Below are 15,626 nucleotides of genomic sequence, written 5' to 3'. Positions count from 1 at the left end.
AAGGTAAGGCTATTATTATGGAGTAAGGAATTGCACAGAAGCGTGGTTAAATGTGAAAATCAAGAAGTTTCTGCCAGTGCTACCCTGCCCTTCCACAGGATGTAACAGTCATCACCAATAGAGTTTTGTTCCTTCACAACTACCTGCAAAATACAGTCCATTTACTTTAACGCTAAACTACAATATGCAGGCAGCACCAAAATTAGAATGTTATGGAACAGATAGTCTTCAACTTTAACAGTATAATTCCTGTATATTATCCTCCTTGAAAGTAAATTGTTTTCAATAATCTCTGTAATGTTTCAGCATTGGAAATGTTTTCTTTATAGAATTGTATATAAATACATTTTAAATCAATTGAAAAAATGTTCCAAAAATGAACCTCTGGAGGCTACATTTGTTTTTTTCTGTGAACATTTCTAGCTACAATCTTACCATGAAAGTCCAATGAATATTCATTAGCAAGCATCAAGAATTTATTTGTAGCAGAATTTTACAAGATTTCTTTTCCAGGAAAATAAAATGGAGTTGACTATATCATGATGTTGGTATGCAATGGCAAATGGAATTCATTTTAATGATCCGTCCAGTAAAACTCATCTGAGTCACATCTGTGGCATGTTACATATTTAGATGGTGCACATGGTGTTCCTGACACAATTACTGTCAAACGTCTGACCCTCCTTAACCATTCCTGTTCCCTGGATTGTTTATCCTGTGGGGATAACCTTTGAATCTCCAAGAGACTAATTTAGGGCACTATAGGTCAAAAGGTGAAAATCTAAAACTACATCATATTCAATAGCTGTCAGTCAATGAACAGAGTTGTACTAATTAGGATTTAATTTTGAACTTTACAATTTTAGCTCACTTACATTTTAGTGAGGGCATTTAATATGAATGAAAGAAATAACAGGGTTAATAATAATTATGCAATTAAGGGTGCCAGATGCAACATTTTCATCTAAAGACATGTGTAATAAATTTCTAGGGAAGGTTCTGAAGTGGTCAGTATAAGTGGATTCAAAGTATGTGCTTCTGAAAAGACAAGGGATTGAGGGATGTATTGAGGTATATAGTTGGTGGTGATGACCGAAAAAGTCACAGGCTTGTTGCGGCTATATGGAATCATCCTTTTACTAAAAAATCTTGCACTCTTTAGGTATATATCCTGTATCAACCAACCTTACTGAAAATACCACACTAACCTTACTGCATAACCATGTATTTACTGAACACAGAGATTTCTCAGTTAATATATAAATTTATAGAAGTAATCCTGCATATATCGACAGCAGATTGCTCTTTGTATGCTGGTCTGAATCCATTATGCATTGCAATACTTGGAGCCGCTTCAAATTGCTAATGCATCGCCCGACAGAAATGCTTGTGCCATTGGTTCCTCAGTTTCTAATTCTTTGAAAATCAAGTGTGTTACTTCCAGGAACTGTTAAGAATACGGCAACTGGCTGCAAGTGGAATGTGAAATATACAAGACTTTTCTCAACTGTTATCCTGAAGTGAGTCTGAACAAGTTTGTATTCAGCTTGTGTCTGGTTGTGCAACACCAGAACTTCTAGCAGCACTATCTGAGTCCTGTGAACTGTAAAAGCAGTTTTATTCATAAGAACATAAGAAATAGGAGCAGGAGTAGGCCATCTAGCCCCTCGAGCCTGCCCGCCATTCAATAAGATCATGGCTGATCTGAAGTGGATCAGTTCCACTTACCCGCCTGATCCCTATAACCCCTAATTCCCTTACCGATCAGGAATCCATCTATCCGTGATTTAAACATATTCAACGAGGTAGCCTCCACCACTTCAGTGGGCAGAGAATTCCAGAGATTTACCACCCTCTGAGAGAAGAACTTCCTCCTCAACTCTGTCCTAAACTGACCCCCCTTTATTTTGAGGCTGTGCCCTCTAGTTCTAGCTTCCTTTCTAAGTGGAAAGAATCTCTCCACCTCTACCCTATCCAGCCCCTTCATTATCTTATAGGTCTCTATAAGATCCCCCCTCAGCCTTCTAAATTCCAACGAGTACAAACCTAATCTGCTCAGTCTCTCCTCATAATCAACACTCCTCATCTCTGGTATCAACCTGGTGAACCTTCTCTGCACTCCCTCCAAGGCCAATATATCCTTCCGCAAATAAGGGGACCAATACTGCACACAGTATTCCAGCTGCGGCCTCACCAATGCCCTGTACAGATGCAGCAAGACATCTCTGCTTTTATATTCTGTCCCCCTTGCGATATAGGCCAACATCCCATTTGCGTTCTTGATCACCTGTTGCACCTGCAGACTGGGTTTTTGCGTCTCATGCACAAGGACCCCCGGTCCCTTTGTACAGTAGCATGTTGCAATTTTTTTCCATTTAGATAATAATCCAATTTGCTATTATTTCTTCCAAAGTGAATAACCTCGCATTTGTCAACGTTATACTCCATCTGCCAGATCCTCGCCCACTCACTCAGCCTGTCCAAATCTCTCTGCAGACCTTCTACGCCCTCCACACGATTCACTTTTCCACTCATCTTTGTGCTGTCTGCAAACTTTGTTACCCTACACTCAGTCCCCTCCTCCAGATCGTCTATATAAATGGTAAATAGTTGAGGCCCCAGTACCGATCCCTGCGGCACGCCACTAGTCACCATCTGCCAACCAGAAAAGCACCCATTTATTCCGACTCTCTGCTTCCTGTCGGATAGCCAATCCCCAATCCACGCTAACACCCTACCCCAACTCTGTGTGACCCAGTCTTCTTCAGCAACCTTTTGTGAGGCACCTTATCAAATGCCTGTTGGAAATCCAAAAACACCGCATCCACCGGTTCCCCTCCGTCAACCGCACTAGTCACATCTTCATAAAAATCCAACAAGTTCGTCAAGCACGACTTTCCCCTCATGAATCCATGCTGCGTCTGCTTAATCGAACCATTCTTATCCAGATGGCCTGCTATTCCTTCTTTAATGATGGATTCCAGCATTTTCCCAACTACAGACGTTAAGCTAACCGGCCTGTAGTTACCCGCCTTTTGTCTATTTCACCGCTTGATGTAATGAATATTCATTGGCTCACTTTCCCCCATTAGTGTTAGGAGGTTTTTCACATTAGCCTGGCAGCATTATATTCAGGCATTAAAAAGGAAATGAGTAGTTCAAAGACATTAACAAAAATATAGAGGAATGTTGAGCCAACAATATTTCTTAAATTGCAAGTTATGCTGTTGAAACTGTAACACTTTGCGGCGTACTGAAATGCCCTTTTCATAGGGGTTCAGTGGTATAATGTTTGTAACACTAGTTTGTAATCCAGACTTTTAAAATCCAGAGAATATGAGGTCAAATCCCATTGTATGAGTTTATGAATACAAATTCTTTGAAAAAAGGAAATAAAAAGTGGACAATTAATATCCCGTCAATAATATTTGCTACTTGCAAGCTGCTCATTCGAATGCCCTGTACATTTAAATATTTTTGCTTGGCCATACGCATATGGCAGCTTAAAAGAGACAAGTTGTGAACCGTCAGTGAGGTGCCTTCCAAGTTGCTGCACGGTCATGTGTTCAGGTTACAGGAAATCCTGCTGACTGTGAAGCTTTAGAGGAAGAAACCTGCCATTTGTACCCAGTCTGTCCTATGAGTAACTCAAGTCCCGCACCAATGTGGTTGATGTGAACTGACCTCTGAAGTGGTCTAGAAAACCATTCAGTTGTATCAAACCACTACAATGGTTCAAGAAGGTGGCCAATCACCATCTTCTCAGAGCCATAAATACCATCCTTGCAAGTGAAACCTACATCCCAAAATTAAATTCATTAAAAGAAAGGGTTCCCCTTGATTCCTTGATGTGCAACTATTATCATCTTAAGTATTGATTTCATAGCTAGGGGATATAACACCTCCCAAACAGTGTGTTATGTCTTCTGGTTCCCACAAATTTGAAATAAGCACACTTTAGACTCAAAATGCTAGAGCTTTATCGAGTGCATTTCTCGCTGCTCTCCACGTAAATGGTGGACTGATGAGAACAATGCATTGTTACTCGGTGCATGACCGCAGTGCAGCAGTGAAATGTGGCACCCTGAATACACAGATAACTATTAGTTCCTAACTCTTTATGAATAAAAAAACAACATTACACAGTGTTTGTACACTAGTACACACTATGGTTGAATTTGGGCAAATGATCTGCAGCAGGGCAAGAGAAAAGTTGCACAGTGCCAGGGTCCCGGGTTCGATTCCCAGTTTGCGGCACTGTCTGTGTGGAGTCTGCATATTCTGCCTGTTTCGGCATGGGTTTCCTCTAGGTGCTCTGGTTTCCTCCCACAGTCCAAAGAAATCTGGGTTAGGTGGATTGGCCATGATAAATTGCCTCTTAGTGTCAGGGAGATTAGCAGGAAAAATATGTGGGGTTACGGGGATAGGGCCTGGGTCGGTGCAGGCTCGATGGGTCAAATGGCCTCCTTCTGCACTGTAGGGATTGTATGATTCTATGTTCAGGAGAGTTTTCTTAGCTGGAAATGGTAATGAACCAGGAAAGATGAAGGATAGTGCGTATGGGGGCGCCTGAAAGCAGAGTTCTAAGTCGGATCTGCATTACGCCCAGATTCAGCACTTAGAATGAAAATGGTAAAATCGGGTCCATTATGGCTGATAGTTATTTTAATTGCCTTGGAGCCTCAAATCACAAAGGCATATTGTGATGAGTTGAGCTGTTATATTCTGGAGTGCACTGTCCAGAAACTGATTCAATATTCAATTGGGTATATGATTGTGAATTGGGTACACAACTGCAAAGGAAACAAATTAATGCAAGGTTATGGGTAAAGAGTAGGGGAATAGGAATAATTGGTTAGCTCTAAGAGCTAGCACAGACAAGATGAGCCGAGTGGCATCATTCAATGCTTTATGATTCTATGAGTTGAGTACTGCATTGTAGCATTAAAAATATTGAAAGTAGTATTACCAAAAACATTTCAACAATGTAGGTGCCACTTTAAACACCCTAAATCTGCATCATCCTACCATAACACATGCTCTTGCATTTTTGTTAAACGAGTGCTAGTGCTCATACTTTGTAAACTAATTGACCCCTTAGTCCACCTGTAAAGGCTACAGATGTAATAGATGACTGTAATAAAAAATATAAGATTTGTATCAATGTATTCAACAGGATAATTAATGACAAATGAGGTTGGACTACATACCGCAATGCAACTTATAACAAGGCACAAACTAATAGGAGTTACAACTCTGAAACAAATCGCATTCATAAATTGGACCAAGAGAAGCCTGGCCCTACCCATGTCTAAAATTGCTGTGTGTGATATTTGTAAGCTATTTATCAAAGGGTGATTGAACATTTTTTTTCTGGAGAGTCTAAACTTCTGGCACTCCCCTGTGGGCAATTACAAAACAATCAGGCTTATTGGGCTTGTGGTGTTTAAATGGTGATTAGTGGTCCTTAGAAAATTCAACCCAAGAGTCTGTGACCTTTGACACCTAAGAGAAGAACTGACACTGTCATCGATCTGCATCCAAATGGAAACTTACCGTGCACGCTCAGTTTAGTATACAGAGTAACATTCCCAGCAATGTTTGTGGCAACACATAGGTAGAGCCCACTATCGGACAGTCTGGTATCTATTATTTTCATTGAGCCAGAGGAAAGTTGAGTGTGTCTGAAATATAAAATACATTTTAAATTAAAAATCACAAACAAGTAACAAGCAGTAACATTTTGAAAAGTACGGTAAAAACAAGATAATATTTTCAGATAACATATCAGATTCAACATAAAGTCCAACAATTTCAGGTCATAACCACTGTTCCTACTTTTTCACAAAGCAGATCCATGATTCTGCTGCCAATTTACAGCTCCTCTCGATCCATAATTTGTTTATTTATTTGTCCCATTATCATCCACTATTACCTTGTCATTTAATCCCTCCTGCCTTCCACATTATTACAGACCTTCCTTCCTCCTCTGTCCCCCACGCACAATACCTCCCCCTGCCACTGTTCTTGCTTAAAACCTGTTACATTTTTGAGCCCTGACAAAAAAGTTAATCGACCACAAACATGAACTCAGTTTTTCTTTCCACCGATGTTGGCTGACCTGCTGATTATTGCCAGAATTTGTTTCTTCCCCCCAATTTGCAGCATCTGCAGTACATTATCTTCATAAACAATAATTGAAATTAGTTTACTGTGGGTGGGATTTCCAACCATTCCTGTCAGTGGGTTCATCTGGTCCCACCGGTGACGGGCCCCCACCACAGGTTCCACAGCGACAGAGGGTGTGAACAACGAGAAACCCCATTGGCAGCGGCGGGACCAGAAGATCCTACCGCTGGCCAATGGCAGGCCACCTCTGTTAGTGCAAAACACGCAGTGGGGGGGCGGGGGGTTTGAAAATTCCACCCTGTGAAATGTCTAGTAGATCTAATGGCATAGCACATAAATTCTCAAATCAAGAGAAAAAAGTTTGAAATGTAGATTCAAAGGCAATATATAATACAAGAGTCAAGTACAGTAGATGCTGGAAATCTGAAATAAAAATGAAAATGCTGGAAATTCTCAGCAGGTCAAGAGGCATTTGTTGGGAGAAAAAAAACCCAGAGTCGACGTTTCAAGTTGGTAACCTTTTGGTGTAACTCATCAGAATATAAAACAATAAATGAATATTTGAAGTGTGGTGATTGCAGTTTTGTTTAGATTAGTGTTCTTCTTATGTAAAAAAAAATATGATTCATCTATAAATGCTGCTGATAAAATAGATGACTGGATTAAAATTCTAGCTGTTTCAAGATAATAAGCAGGATAAATGAATATGCTTTCATTTTTATTCTGGAAACTATGGAGACCAGCATTTTGCATTTTACCGTAATTATGTACACTGACATGTTCATAATTGTGCGATCCTTTTATTATTTTACACTTTATTTTTATTTTAAGGGCTGTCTATAACTGTGTTATAAATTCTGATTACCGGTTTTATTTGCAGTGTTGTCACAGTTCGGCACCTGCCGCCATCATCATAATTTTTCAGTAAACCAATTATCTAATTACAGAAGGCGAACGTGGCATTCAAAGACACCTGGCCTGTTTGGACAGGTTTTACCAGCTAACTGGGCTGTCAGCTTCATGACTGTGATCCATCTCAAGAGGAGTAGGAAAATCCATGACAATCCTGATCCTCAAGCCAACAGAGAACATCACTGAGGTCAGCTGAAGGTAACTGCGGACAAGTTCAGAGTCCCAGTCAGAGGACGGCAATCAATGTTCTGAGGTGATCTCCTCCCGGTAGAGTGAGAACCTACAGTGGGATATCTTTACTGTTTCCTTTAACTTTATTTCACTTTGTTACATTTATATATCGACTAACCACATTCTAGATACCTTTATTTAAAAATAAGAAAAATAAACTTTTGTCATCTTTTTGGAAACAAATGCAGCTAATTAGGTGAATAGTTTACAATTTGAATGTAATGTGATGGATTATTTCAAAGCCACAGATTAAGTGCAAAAGCATAATCAGAAAATGTTGGAAACAAACACCATGGGGGGGATTCTCCCATCCCACTGCGCTGATTTTTTAGCGCTGTGGGCCGGGGGATTTAGGCGGTGTCCGATCCGCGGGATCTGTGCTGGGCGTCCGACCCCAAGCGTGTCTCCCAACGCCAGATTGCCGGTGCCTTCAGCTCTGTGCCAGAAATAGGTGTGGAGTTGCATAATTTATGCAAATACAAATTTAAATGTAATTAAAATGCTGTTAGCAGGCCCAGGACTGAAATCACTGGGCCTGCTAGCATCCCTTCACCATAAGTATTTCACTCCAGCGGGGTTTACAGTATCTTCCCACTTTCGGGGAGCTGGCTGGCATCCCGACCCCACAAGAGTGAAAGGGAGGCAATCGGGGCCACCAGAGGGTCGGGTGCCGGGGGACTACCCATGTACATTGGCAGCTTGGAAATGCCAGTCTGTGCCCCCTGGCACTGCCCAAGGAGTAAAGTGCTAAGGGGGCGTGGCCTAATTGGGGTGGGGCCTGATGAGGGCAATTGGTGGAGGTTGCGGATCCCGCTGCCACTCTGCACTTTGGGTTTGCGATCAGAGGGAGGGAGGCTTGTAATTGGGGCTGACTATCGGGTGAGGGAGTGGGGGGGGGAGGGGGGCTGCCGGTGGGGCGGGGGGGGGGTGGGTGGGTCAGGATGTTGAACAGGAGATTGGGGCCGCGGAGGGGGTGAGGGGTGGTGTGTGGGAGATCATCGTGGTGGACTGGGGGAGGGGTTGGGGTTGGCCAGGACATGCTCATGGGGTCAGTGATCGGGCCATGGGGGGTTGGAGGGCCGACATTGCGGGGATCACGGGGCTGGCCAGCAATCGAGCTAGCCAGTAATCGGGAGGCCAGCAGACAGTGGCCACTGTTTGCTGATCTCAGCACTGACAGATTGGCACATGCGCAATCTTCAGCGGGAACAGGCTCCACCTCACCCCCCCCCCCCCCCCCCCCCGATTCTTTGCATGATTTACGCTAGTGCACTGTGCAGTGCACAGAATGTGGGAGACTTCTCTCTGAACTCCCACTGAAAAAAAACAGTGTGATTTACTCCAATTTTCACGTGAATTCAACACAGAATGTTTTGCAGAGAATCCTGGCCCACATCATTCAATATTTACAGGAAAAAAATAGGTCAACATTTTGGTCATGGCATTACTTAACTATTGAAAAATAAAAGATAATTAGGCATATTAATCGAAACCAAAGAAAAAGGGAGAAAAAAATCCCAAATATATGTTAATCATAGAAAGTAAATGGGTGGAAGGTCTGGCCTCCTCCCAATATTGTTGGATTCTATTTCAGCCAGGAAGAAATTAGGAAACAAAAAAATGTTCAAATTTATGAGACAGCAGGAGGTTCATCCAAAGAAAAAGCCAAGGAAATAGGGGATATTAAACAAAAAAAGAAACTAAGTGTAACTTGTTATTTGTGCTCATTATTTTGGACTCCTGGTGTTACATTGCAAACTGGTGAAGATGTGCTTCACATTAAATTTGAAAAAGCATTCAACCATGTAGAATGGGTTTATTTATTCAAAGTTTTAGAAAAAATTGGTATTGGTCCAGTTTTTATCTTGGGGGTTGAAATTTTATATTCTTCACCTATATCTTCAATTCATACATTGCTTATTTTAATGACTTGTGTGAAGAACAATTGTTACTTTCTTGCCTTACCAACATGCTATCTAAACAATCTTCTAGTTGTGCAATGCAAAGCAAATATAATTATGTAAACATTGCCATAAAGGCTCAATGCTAATGAACATTTCTTTACTTCATAGGGCTTTTATAAAGTTAGCACCATTTTTAAAATAAATGCCATGAACGAGAAAGGAGGAAGTATTTTAAAGTTGTTTTAAATCTAAAGGGCAAGAATAGATAGGCAAATATAAATTGAATACAAATAAAAATGGGAAAGTGAGAGAATGGAGATTTGAAAGATGTCATGATACATCTTTTTGACCATATATTTAAAGAAGTTCCCTTGACACCAGTAGCTGCTGTATCAATTTTGCAGTAAGGCTACCTGTTACAAAAGTAAAGTTTATTTATTCGTCACAAGTAAGGCTTACGTTACACTGCAATGAAGTTACTGTGAAATTCCCCTAGTAGCCACACTCCAGCACCTGTTCAGGTCAATGCACCTAACCAGCACGCCTTTCAGACTATGGGAGGAAAGTAGAGTACCCGGAGGAAACCCACGCAGATGCGGGGAGAATGTGCAAACTCCTCACAGATGTGACCCAAGCCGGGATTCAAACCCAGGTCCCTGGCGCTGTGAGGCAGCAGTGCTAACCACTGTGCCAATCTGCCACCATTTAGATTAGGTAAACAATAAGTCTGCAAGATGACGTTTGTAAGCTAACAGGAGTTAGATTGATAATGCTGTTGAAATTGTTTGCAGTCTTAATAACTTGTGTTTCAGTTCTCCTTCAATGTTGGTGTATAATTTACCCCAAAACAAGTTCAACTGAAGGGCTATATGGGGATATGTTGAGGAAAGGTAAGCAGATAGGTGAATTATTTACATTCTGTATTATTTTAAATTATATGTTAAGGTATATTTTTGTTGCTTCGGATTGATACATCAATATAAAATAAAATCCTTTTCATTTAAATTATATTAAGTGTAGTTCCAATGTTATGGCGTGTGAGCCAAAATGTGAAAATCTGGCTGGTCAATGGAAACTGGAACTTATCTGAATCTACCAACAAGCCAAAAATTAAAAGTTAGCTCTATCAGTCTTAAAGCTTTTGTGCTCAAACAATAGTGTAACTACTGCCTTTATTAGTGCAATAGATCTGCTCATCTATGGCAACATATGGTGTGCACAATAGTAAAATATCAAAGTTCAAACTTCAGTTACCTTGGTGAAAAAGGAGAGATAAGTTGCATATTTTTGGCCCAGTTGATAATGGGAGGTGGAAAGCTTTGTACTTCACACAACAACATGACATCCTCTCCTTCTTTAACTGATATTTCCTTTGGACTTCCTCCCCCAGGTCCTCCTCGAGACTCAGTAATGACTCTTGGTTTAACTAGAATTTAAAATCAGTTTGAATAATTTGTACAAATATCTGAATTGCGATTCAGATAGAGCATAACCGGCATCAATACATTCCTTTTTCAAGCATTATACTAATTGAAAAACAAACTTCCTCTACCAATGCCATTAATTGTAAATTAAGCTGGATCCAAGTACAAAACACTAAGGAATTTAATATGGAATTTATTATTACTCTCAAAAATTTAACAGTAAAATTTAACTCAAAAGAAAGTCATTTTATCACAAGACAAATTAACTGATTCTTATGAAAGTATTTTGTATATTCCACTTGGTATGGCCATTCAATAAACATGTGAATGAAAGAAAAGATGCAAGGAAATTTGAAACCTCTTGTGGTCTTAATTGTAGTTTGGAGAGTTGTGAGTTGATTCTTTTTTAAAAAGTTACAGACATCAATTCAGACAAACATTTCACTATTGCTGACGAAGGGTCAGGCCCCTCGAGTGCAGCTCTTTTTACCCTATTTCTCTGCTAAACACGGATTGCAAGATACTAGCTAAAGATCTTGCCCTCCGTTTGGAGCCTATTTTGCCAACTACTGCCTCTCCTATTCAATTGGGCTCTATCAAGGATAGACAATCATTCTCCAACTTAAAGTGGCTATTTAATACTATCTACTCCAAGACTCCTCCTCTTCCAGAAGTTATAATTTCCTTAGACGTTGAAACAACATTCAACCATGCAGAATGGGACTATCAATTCAAAGTTTTAGAAAAAATTGGTATTGGTTCAGTTTTTATCTTGTGGGCTAAAATTTTATATTCATCACTTAGATCTTCAATCCATACTTACCTTTCATACTTTGCTTGTTTTCCTCTCCACAGTAGCACCAGAGAGAGCTGTCCTTTATCCCCACTTCTTTTTGATATTGCTATTGAACAACTGGCTGTGTCCCTTCGATCTAATTCGGATGTCATTGGAATTAACACGGCTGATTTATGTCATAAGGTCTCTCTTTATGCTGACGATTTTTTTTGTATACACCTAACCCTTTTGTGTCAATCCCCAATATCCCTGACACTCTGCTCCAATTCAGTAAGTTTTCAGGCTACAAACTAAATCTTGAAAAAGTTTGCTCTTTCCAGCAAATTCTTCTGCATTAGACCTATTTTTTGACTTACTCCCCTTTAATTTGGCTTCTGATAATTTTACTTATTTGGGAATATCTGTGACACAAGATTTCAACAATCTGTTCAAAGATACTTTCAAACTCTTGTTAGAATGCACAAAACAAGCCTTAGCCCGTTGGTCAGCCCTGTCTATTTCGCTAGCCAGTCATACCAATTCTGTCAAAAATGATGATTTTTACCCTCATTTTTATATTTATTTCAGACCATTTTTATTATTTTTTTCAAATTCCATGATCAAATAATTTCATCTTTTATTTGGAATAAAAAACACCCTCAAATTTTTAAAATCTTTTTGGAAAGACCAAAATTCCAAGGAGGTCTTGCTTTGCCAATTTGTTTGCATTATTATTGGTCTGTCAATTTTCATAAGCTTATCTGTTGGGTTCACTTGTTTTTAGGCAGTGACATACCTGTTTGGACAACTATGGAACATTACTCTTAGAGTCATAGAGTCATAGTGGTTTACAGCATGGGAACAGGCCCTTCGGCCCAACTTGTCCATGCCGCCCTTTTTTTTAAAATCCCTAAGCTAATCCCAATTGCTCGCATTTGGCCCATATCCCTCTATACCCATCGTACCCATGTAACTATCTAAATGCTTTTTAAAAGATAAAATTGTACCCGCCTCTACTACTACCTCTGGCAGCTTGTTCCAGACACTCACCACCCTCTGTGTGAAAAAATTGCCCCTCTGGACACTTTTGTATCTCTTCCCTCTCACCTTAAACCTATGCCCTCTAGTTTTAGATTCCCCTACCTTTGGGAAAAGATATTGACTATCTACCTTGTCTATGCCCCTCATTATTTTATAGGCCTCCATAAGGTCACCCCTCAGCCTCCTACGCTCCAGAGAAAAAAGTCCCAGTCTATTCAGCCTCTCTTTATAACTCCATCCATCAAGTCCCGGTAGCATCCTAGTAAATCTTTTCTGCACTCTTTCTAGTTTAATAATATCCTTTCTGTAATAGGGTGACCAGAATTGCACACGGTATTCCAAGTGTGGCCTTACCAATGTCTTGCACAACTTCAACAAGACATCCCAACTCCTGTATTCAATGTTCTGACCGATGAAACCAAGCATGCCGAATGCCTTCTTCACCACTCTGTCCACCTGTGACTCCACTCTCAAGAAGCTATGAACATGTATCCCTAGATCTCTTTGTTCTGTAACTCTCCCCAATGCCCTACCATTAACTGAGTAAGTCCTACCCTGGTTCAATCTACCAAAATGCATTACCTCGCATTTGTCTAAATTAAACTCCATCTGCCATTCGTCAGCCCACTGGCCCAATTGATCAAGATCCCGTTGCAATTGGAGATAACTTTCTTCACTGTCCTCTATGCCACCAATCTTAGTGTCATCTGCAAAGTTACCAACCATGCCCCCTATATTCTCATCCAAATCATTAATATAATGGTATAATATAATAATATAAATGACAATATAAATAAGTGGGCCCAGCACTGATCCCTGAGGCACACCGCTGGTCACAGGCTTCCAGTTTGAAAAACAACACTCGACAATCACCCTCGGTCAAGAAGCCAATTTTATATCCATTTAGATACCTCACCCTGGATCCCGTGAGATTTAACTTTATGCAACAACCTACCATGCGGTACCTTGTCAAAGACCTTGCTAAAATCCATGTAGACAACATCAACTGCACTGCCCTCATCTACCTTCTTGGTTACCCCTTCAAAAAACTCAATTAAATTTGTGAGACATGATTTTCCACTCACAAAGCCTCCCCGACTCTCCTGTTTCTTTATTATGTCACAGTTATCAGTTTGTTTGATTCACTATACACAAAATAGCATTGTGTTGAGTTCCCTCAAAATATGGTCCCAATTCAAAAACCATTTTGCATTTAAGTCTGGTCTTCCCTCTATTCTTATCCATACTAATCCATTTTCCACCTTTTCTAATTGATTCAGTCTTCCACCCTTGGTCCAGATTTGGTTTGAAATCTTTTAAAGCCCTTTTCTCTGAGGGTACATCTGCTCCCTTTGATGATGTTTTGGTCTTGTCTAAGGCTGGCTATTTTCTGGTCCTCTGTGTTCTCAACTTTTTCATACATGTTTAGTAAATCTATTGATATGAACCCTATTATTGGTGTTTTGGGGGTAATCCCTAAAAAGATAGCTGTAGATTATTAGCAGTCAGATGGAAAAAACACACTTAATCTTTTCCTCACCAGCCTGCCTGCTAGAGATGCATCTGTCCATGACAGTATTGGTAGAAGTGACCACCGCACAGAACTTGGGGACCCAAAGTCCCATCTCCACACTGAAGATGCACTCTGTAGTGCTGTGTGGCACTCGGATCATCTATGATCCTATTGAATGTCAGAACAGGCTTGAGGGGCCTAAAGGCATACTCTTGTTCCTATTTCTTATGGTCTTAGTACCATTGTGCCATATGGGATGAATTTTGAACAGATCTAGCAACTCAAGACTGGACAACCTTGAGGTGCTCCAGGCCATCAGCAGCAGAATTGTATACAACCACAATCTGCAACATCATAGCCTGACATTCCCCCACTCTATTATTATCAAACTGGGGGGATCAACCCTGGTTCAATGAAGGGTACAAGAAGCCATGCCAGGAGCAGTATCAGGCATACCTCAAAATGAGGTGTCGACCTGGTGAAGAAACACACAGGACTATTCGCATGCTAATAGCACAAGCAACAAGAGATGGACAGAGCTAAGCAATCCCACAACCAATAGATCAGATCTAACTCTGGACAACTCTGAAGCATGATGTGGAGATGCCGGCGTTGGACTGGGGTAAACACAGTAAGAGTTTTAACAACACCAAGTTAAAGTCCAACAGGTTTATTTGGTAGCTTTCGGAGCGCTGCTCCTTCGTCAGATGGAGTGGAAATCTGCCCTCAAACAGGGCACAGAGACACAAAATCAAGTTACAGAATACTGATTAGAATGTGAATCTCTACAGCCAACCGGGTCTTAAAGATACAGACAATGTGAGTGGAGGGAGCATTAAGCACAGGTTAAAGAGATGTATACTGTCTCCAGACAGGACAGCCAGTGAGATTCTGCAAGACCAGGGGGAAAGCTGTAGGGGTTACTGATAGTGTGACATAAACTCAACATCCCGATTTAGGCCGTCCTCATGTGTGCAGAACTTGGCTATCAGTTTCTGCTCAGCAACTCTGCGCTGTCGTGTGTCGTGAAGGCCGCCTTGGAGAACGCTTACCCGAAGATCAGAGGCTGAATGTCCGTGACCGCTGAAGTGCTCCCCAACAGGAAGAGAACAGTCTTGCCTGGTGATTGTCGAGCGGTGTTCATTCATCCGTTGTCGTAGCCTTTGCATGGTTTCCCCAATGTACCATGCCTCGGGACATCCTTTCCTGCAGCGTATTAGGCAGGCAACGTTGGCCGAGTTGCAAGAGTGGGTACCGTGTACCTGGTAGATGGCGTTCTCACGTGAGATGATGGCATCCGTGTCGATGATCTGGCACGTCTTGCAGAGGTTGCTGTGGCAGGTTTGTGTGGTGTCGTGGTCACTGTTCTCCTGAAGGCTGGGTAGTTTGCTGCGGACAATGGTCTGTTTGAGGTTGTGCGGATGTTTGAAGGCAAGAAGTGGGAGTGTGGGGATGGCCTTGGCGAGATGTTCGTCTTCATCAATGACATGTTGAAGGCTCCAGAGGAGATGCCGGAGCTTCTCTGCTCCGGGGAAGTACTGGACGGCGAAGGGTACTCTGTCCACCGTGTCCCGTCTTTGTCTTCTGAGGAGGTCGGTGCGGTTTTTCGCTGTGGCGCATCAGAACTGTCGATCGATGAGTCGAGCGCCATATCCTGTTCTTATGAGGGCATCTTTCAGCGTCTGGAGGTGTCTGTC

At 41.3% G+C, this 15,626-nt stretch overlaps 1 protein-coding gene across 1 annotated transcript in view; it reads right to left on the bottom strand.

The window, feature by feature from the left end:
• The window catches only part of hmcn1 (hemicentin 1), a 493,052-nt gene that overhangs the window by 245,706 nt on the left and 231,720 nt on the right, over positions 1-15,626 (bottom strand). The window contains exons 22-23 of the mRNA XM_078218304.1: positions 10,431-10,602; positions 5,557-5,684 (exon numbers count right to left, since the gene is read on the bottom strand). Coding sequence (XP_078074430.1) covers positions 5,557-5,684; positions 10,431-10,602 — 300 coding nt within the window. The remainder of the gene's footprint in view (positions 1-5,556; positions 5,685-10,430; positions 10,603-15,626) is intronic.

Source organism: Mustelus asterias, chromosome 8 (genome assembly GCF_964213995.1).
Source record: "Mustelus asterias chromosome 8, sMusAst1.hap1.1, whole genome shotgun sequence".
Lineage (NCBI taxonomy): Eukaryota > Metazoa > Chordata > Chondrichthyes > Carcharhiniformes > Triakidae > Mustelus > Mustelus asterias.
The sequence above is the reverse complement of the archived record's forward strand: the minus strand, read 5'-3'. Positions and strand labels throughout refer to the sequence as shown.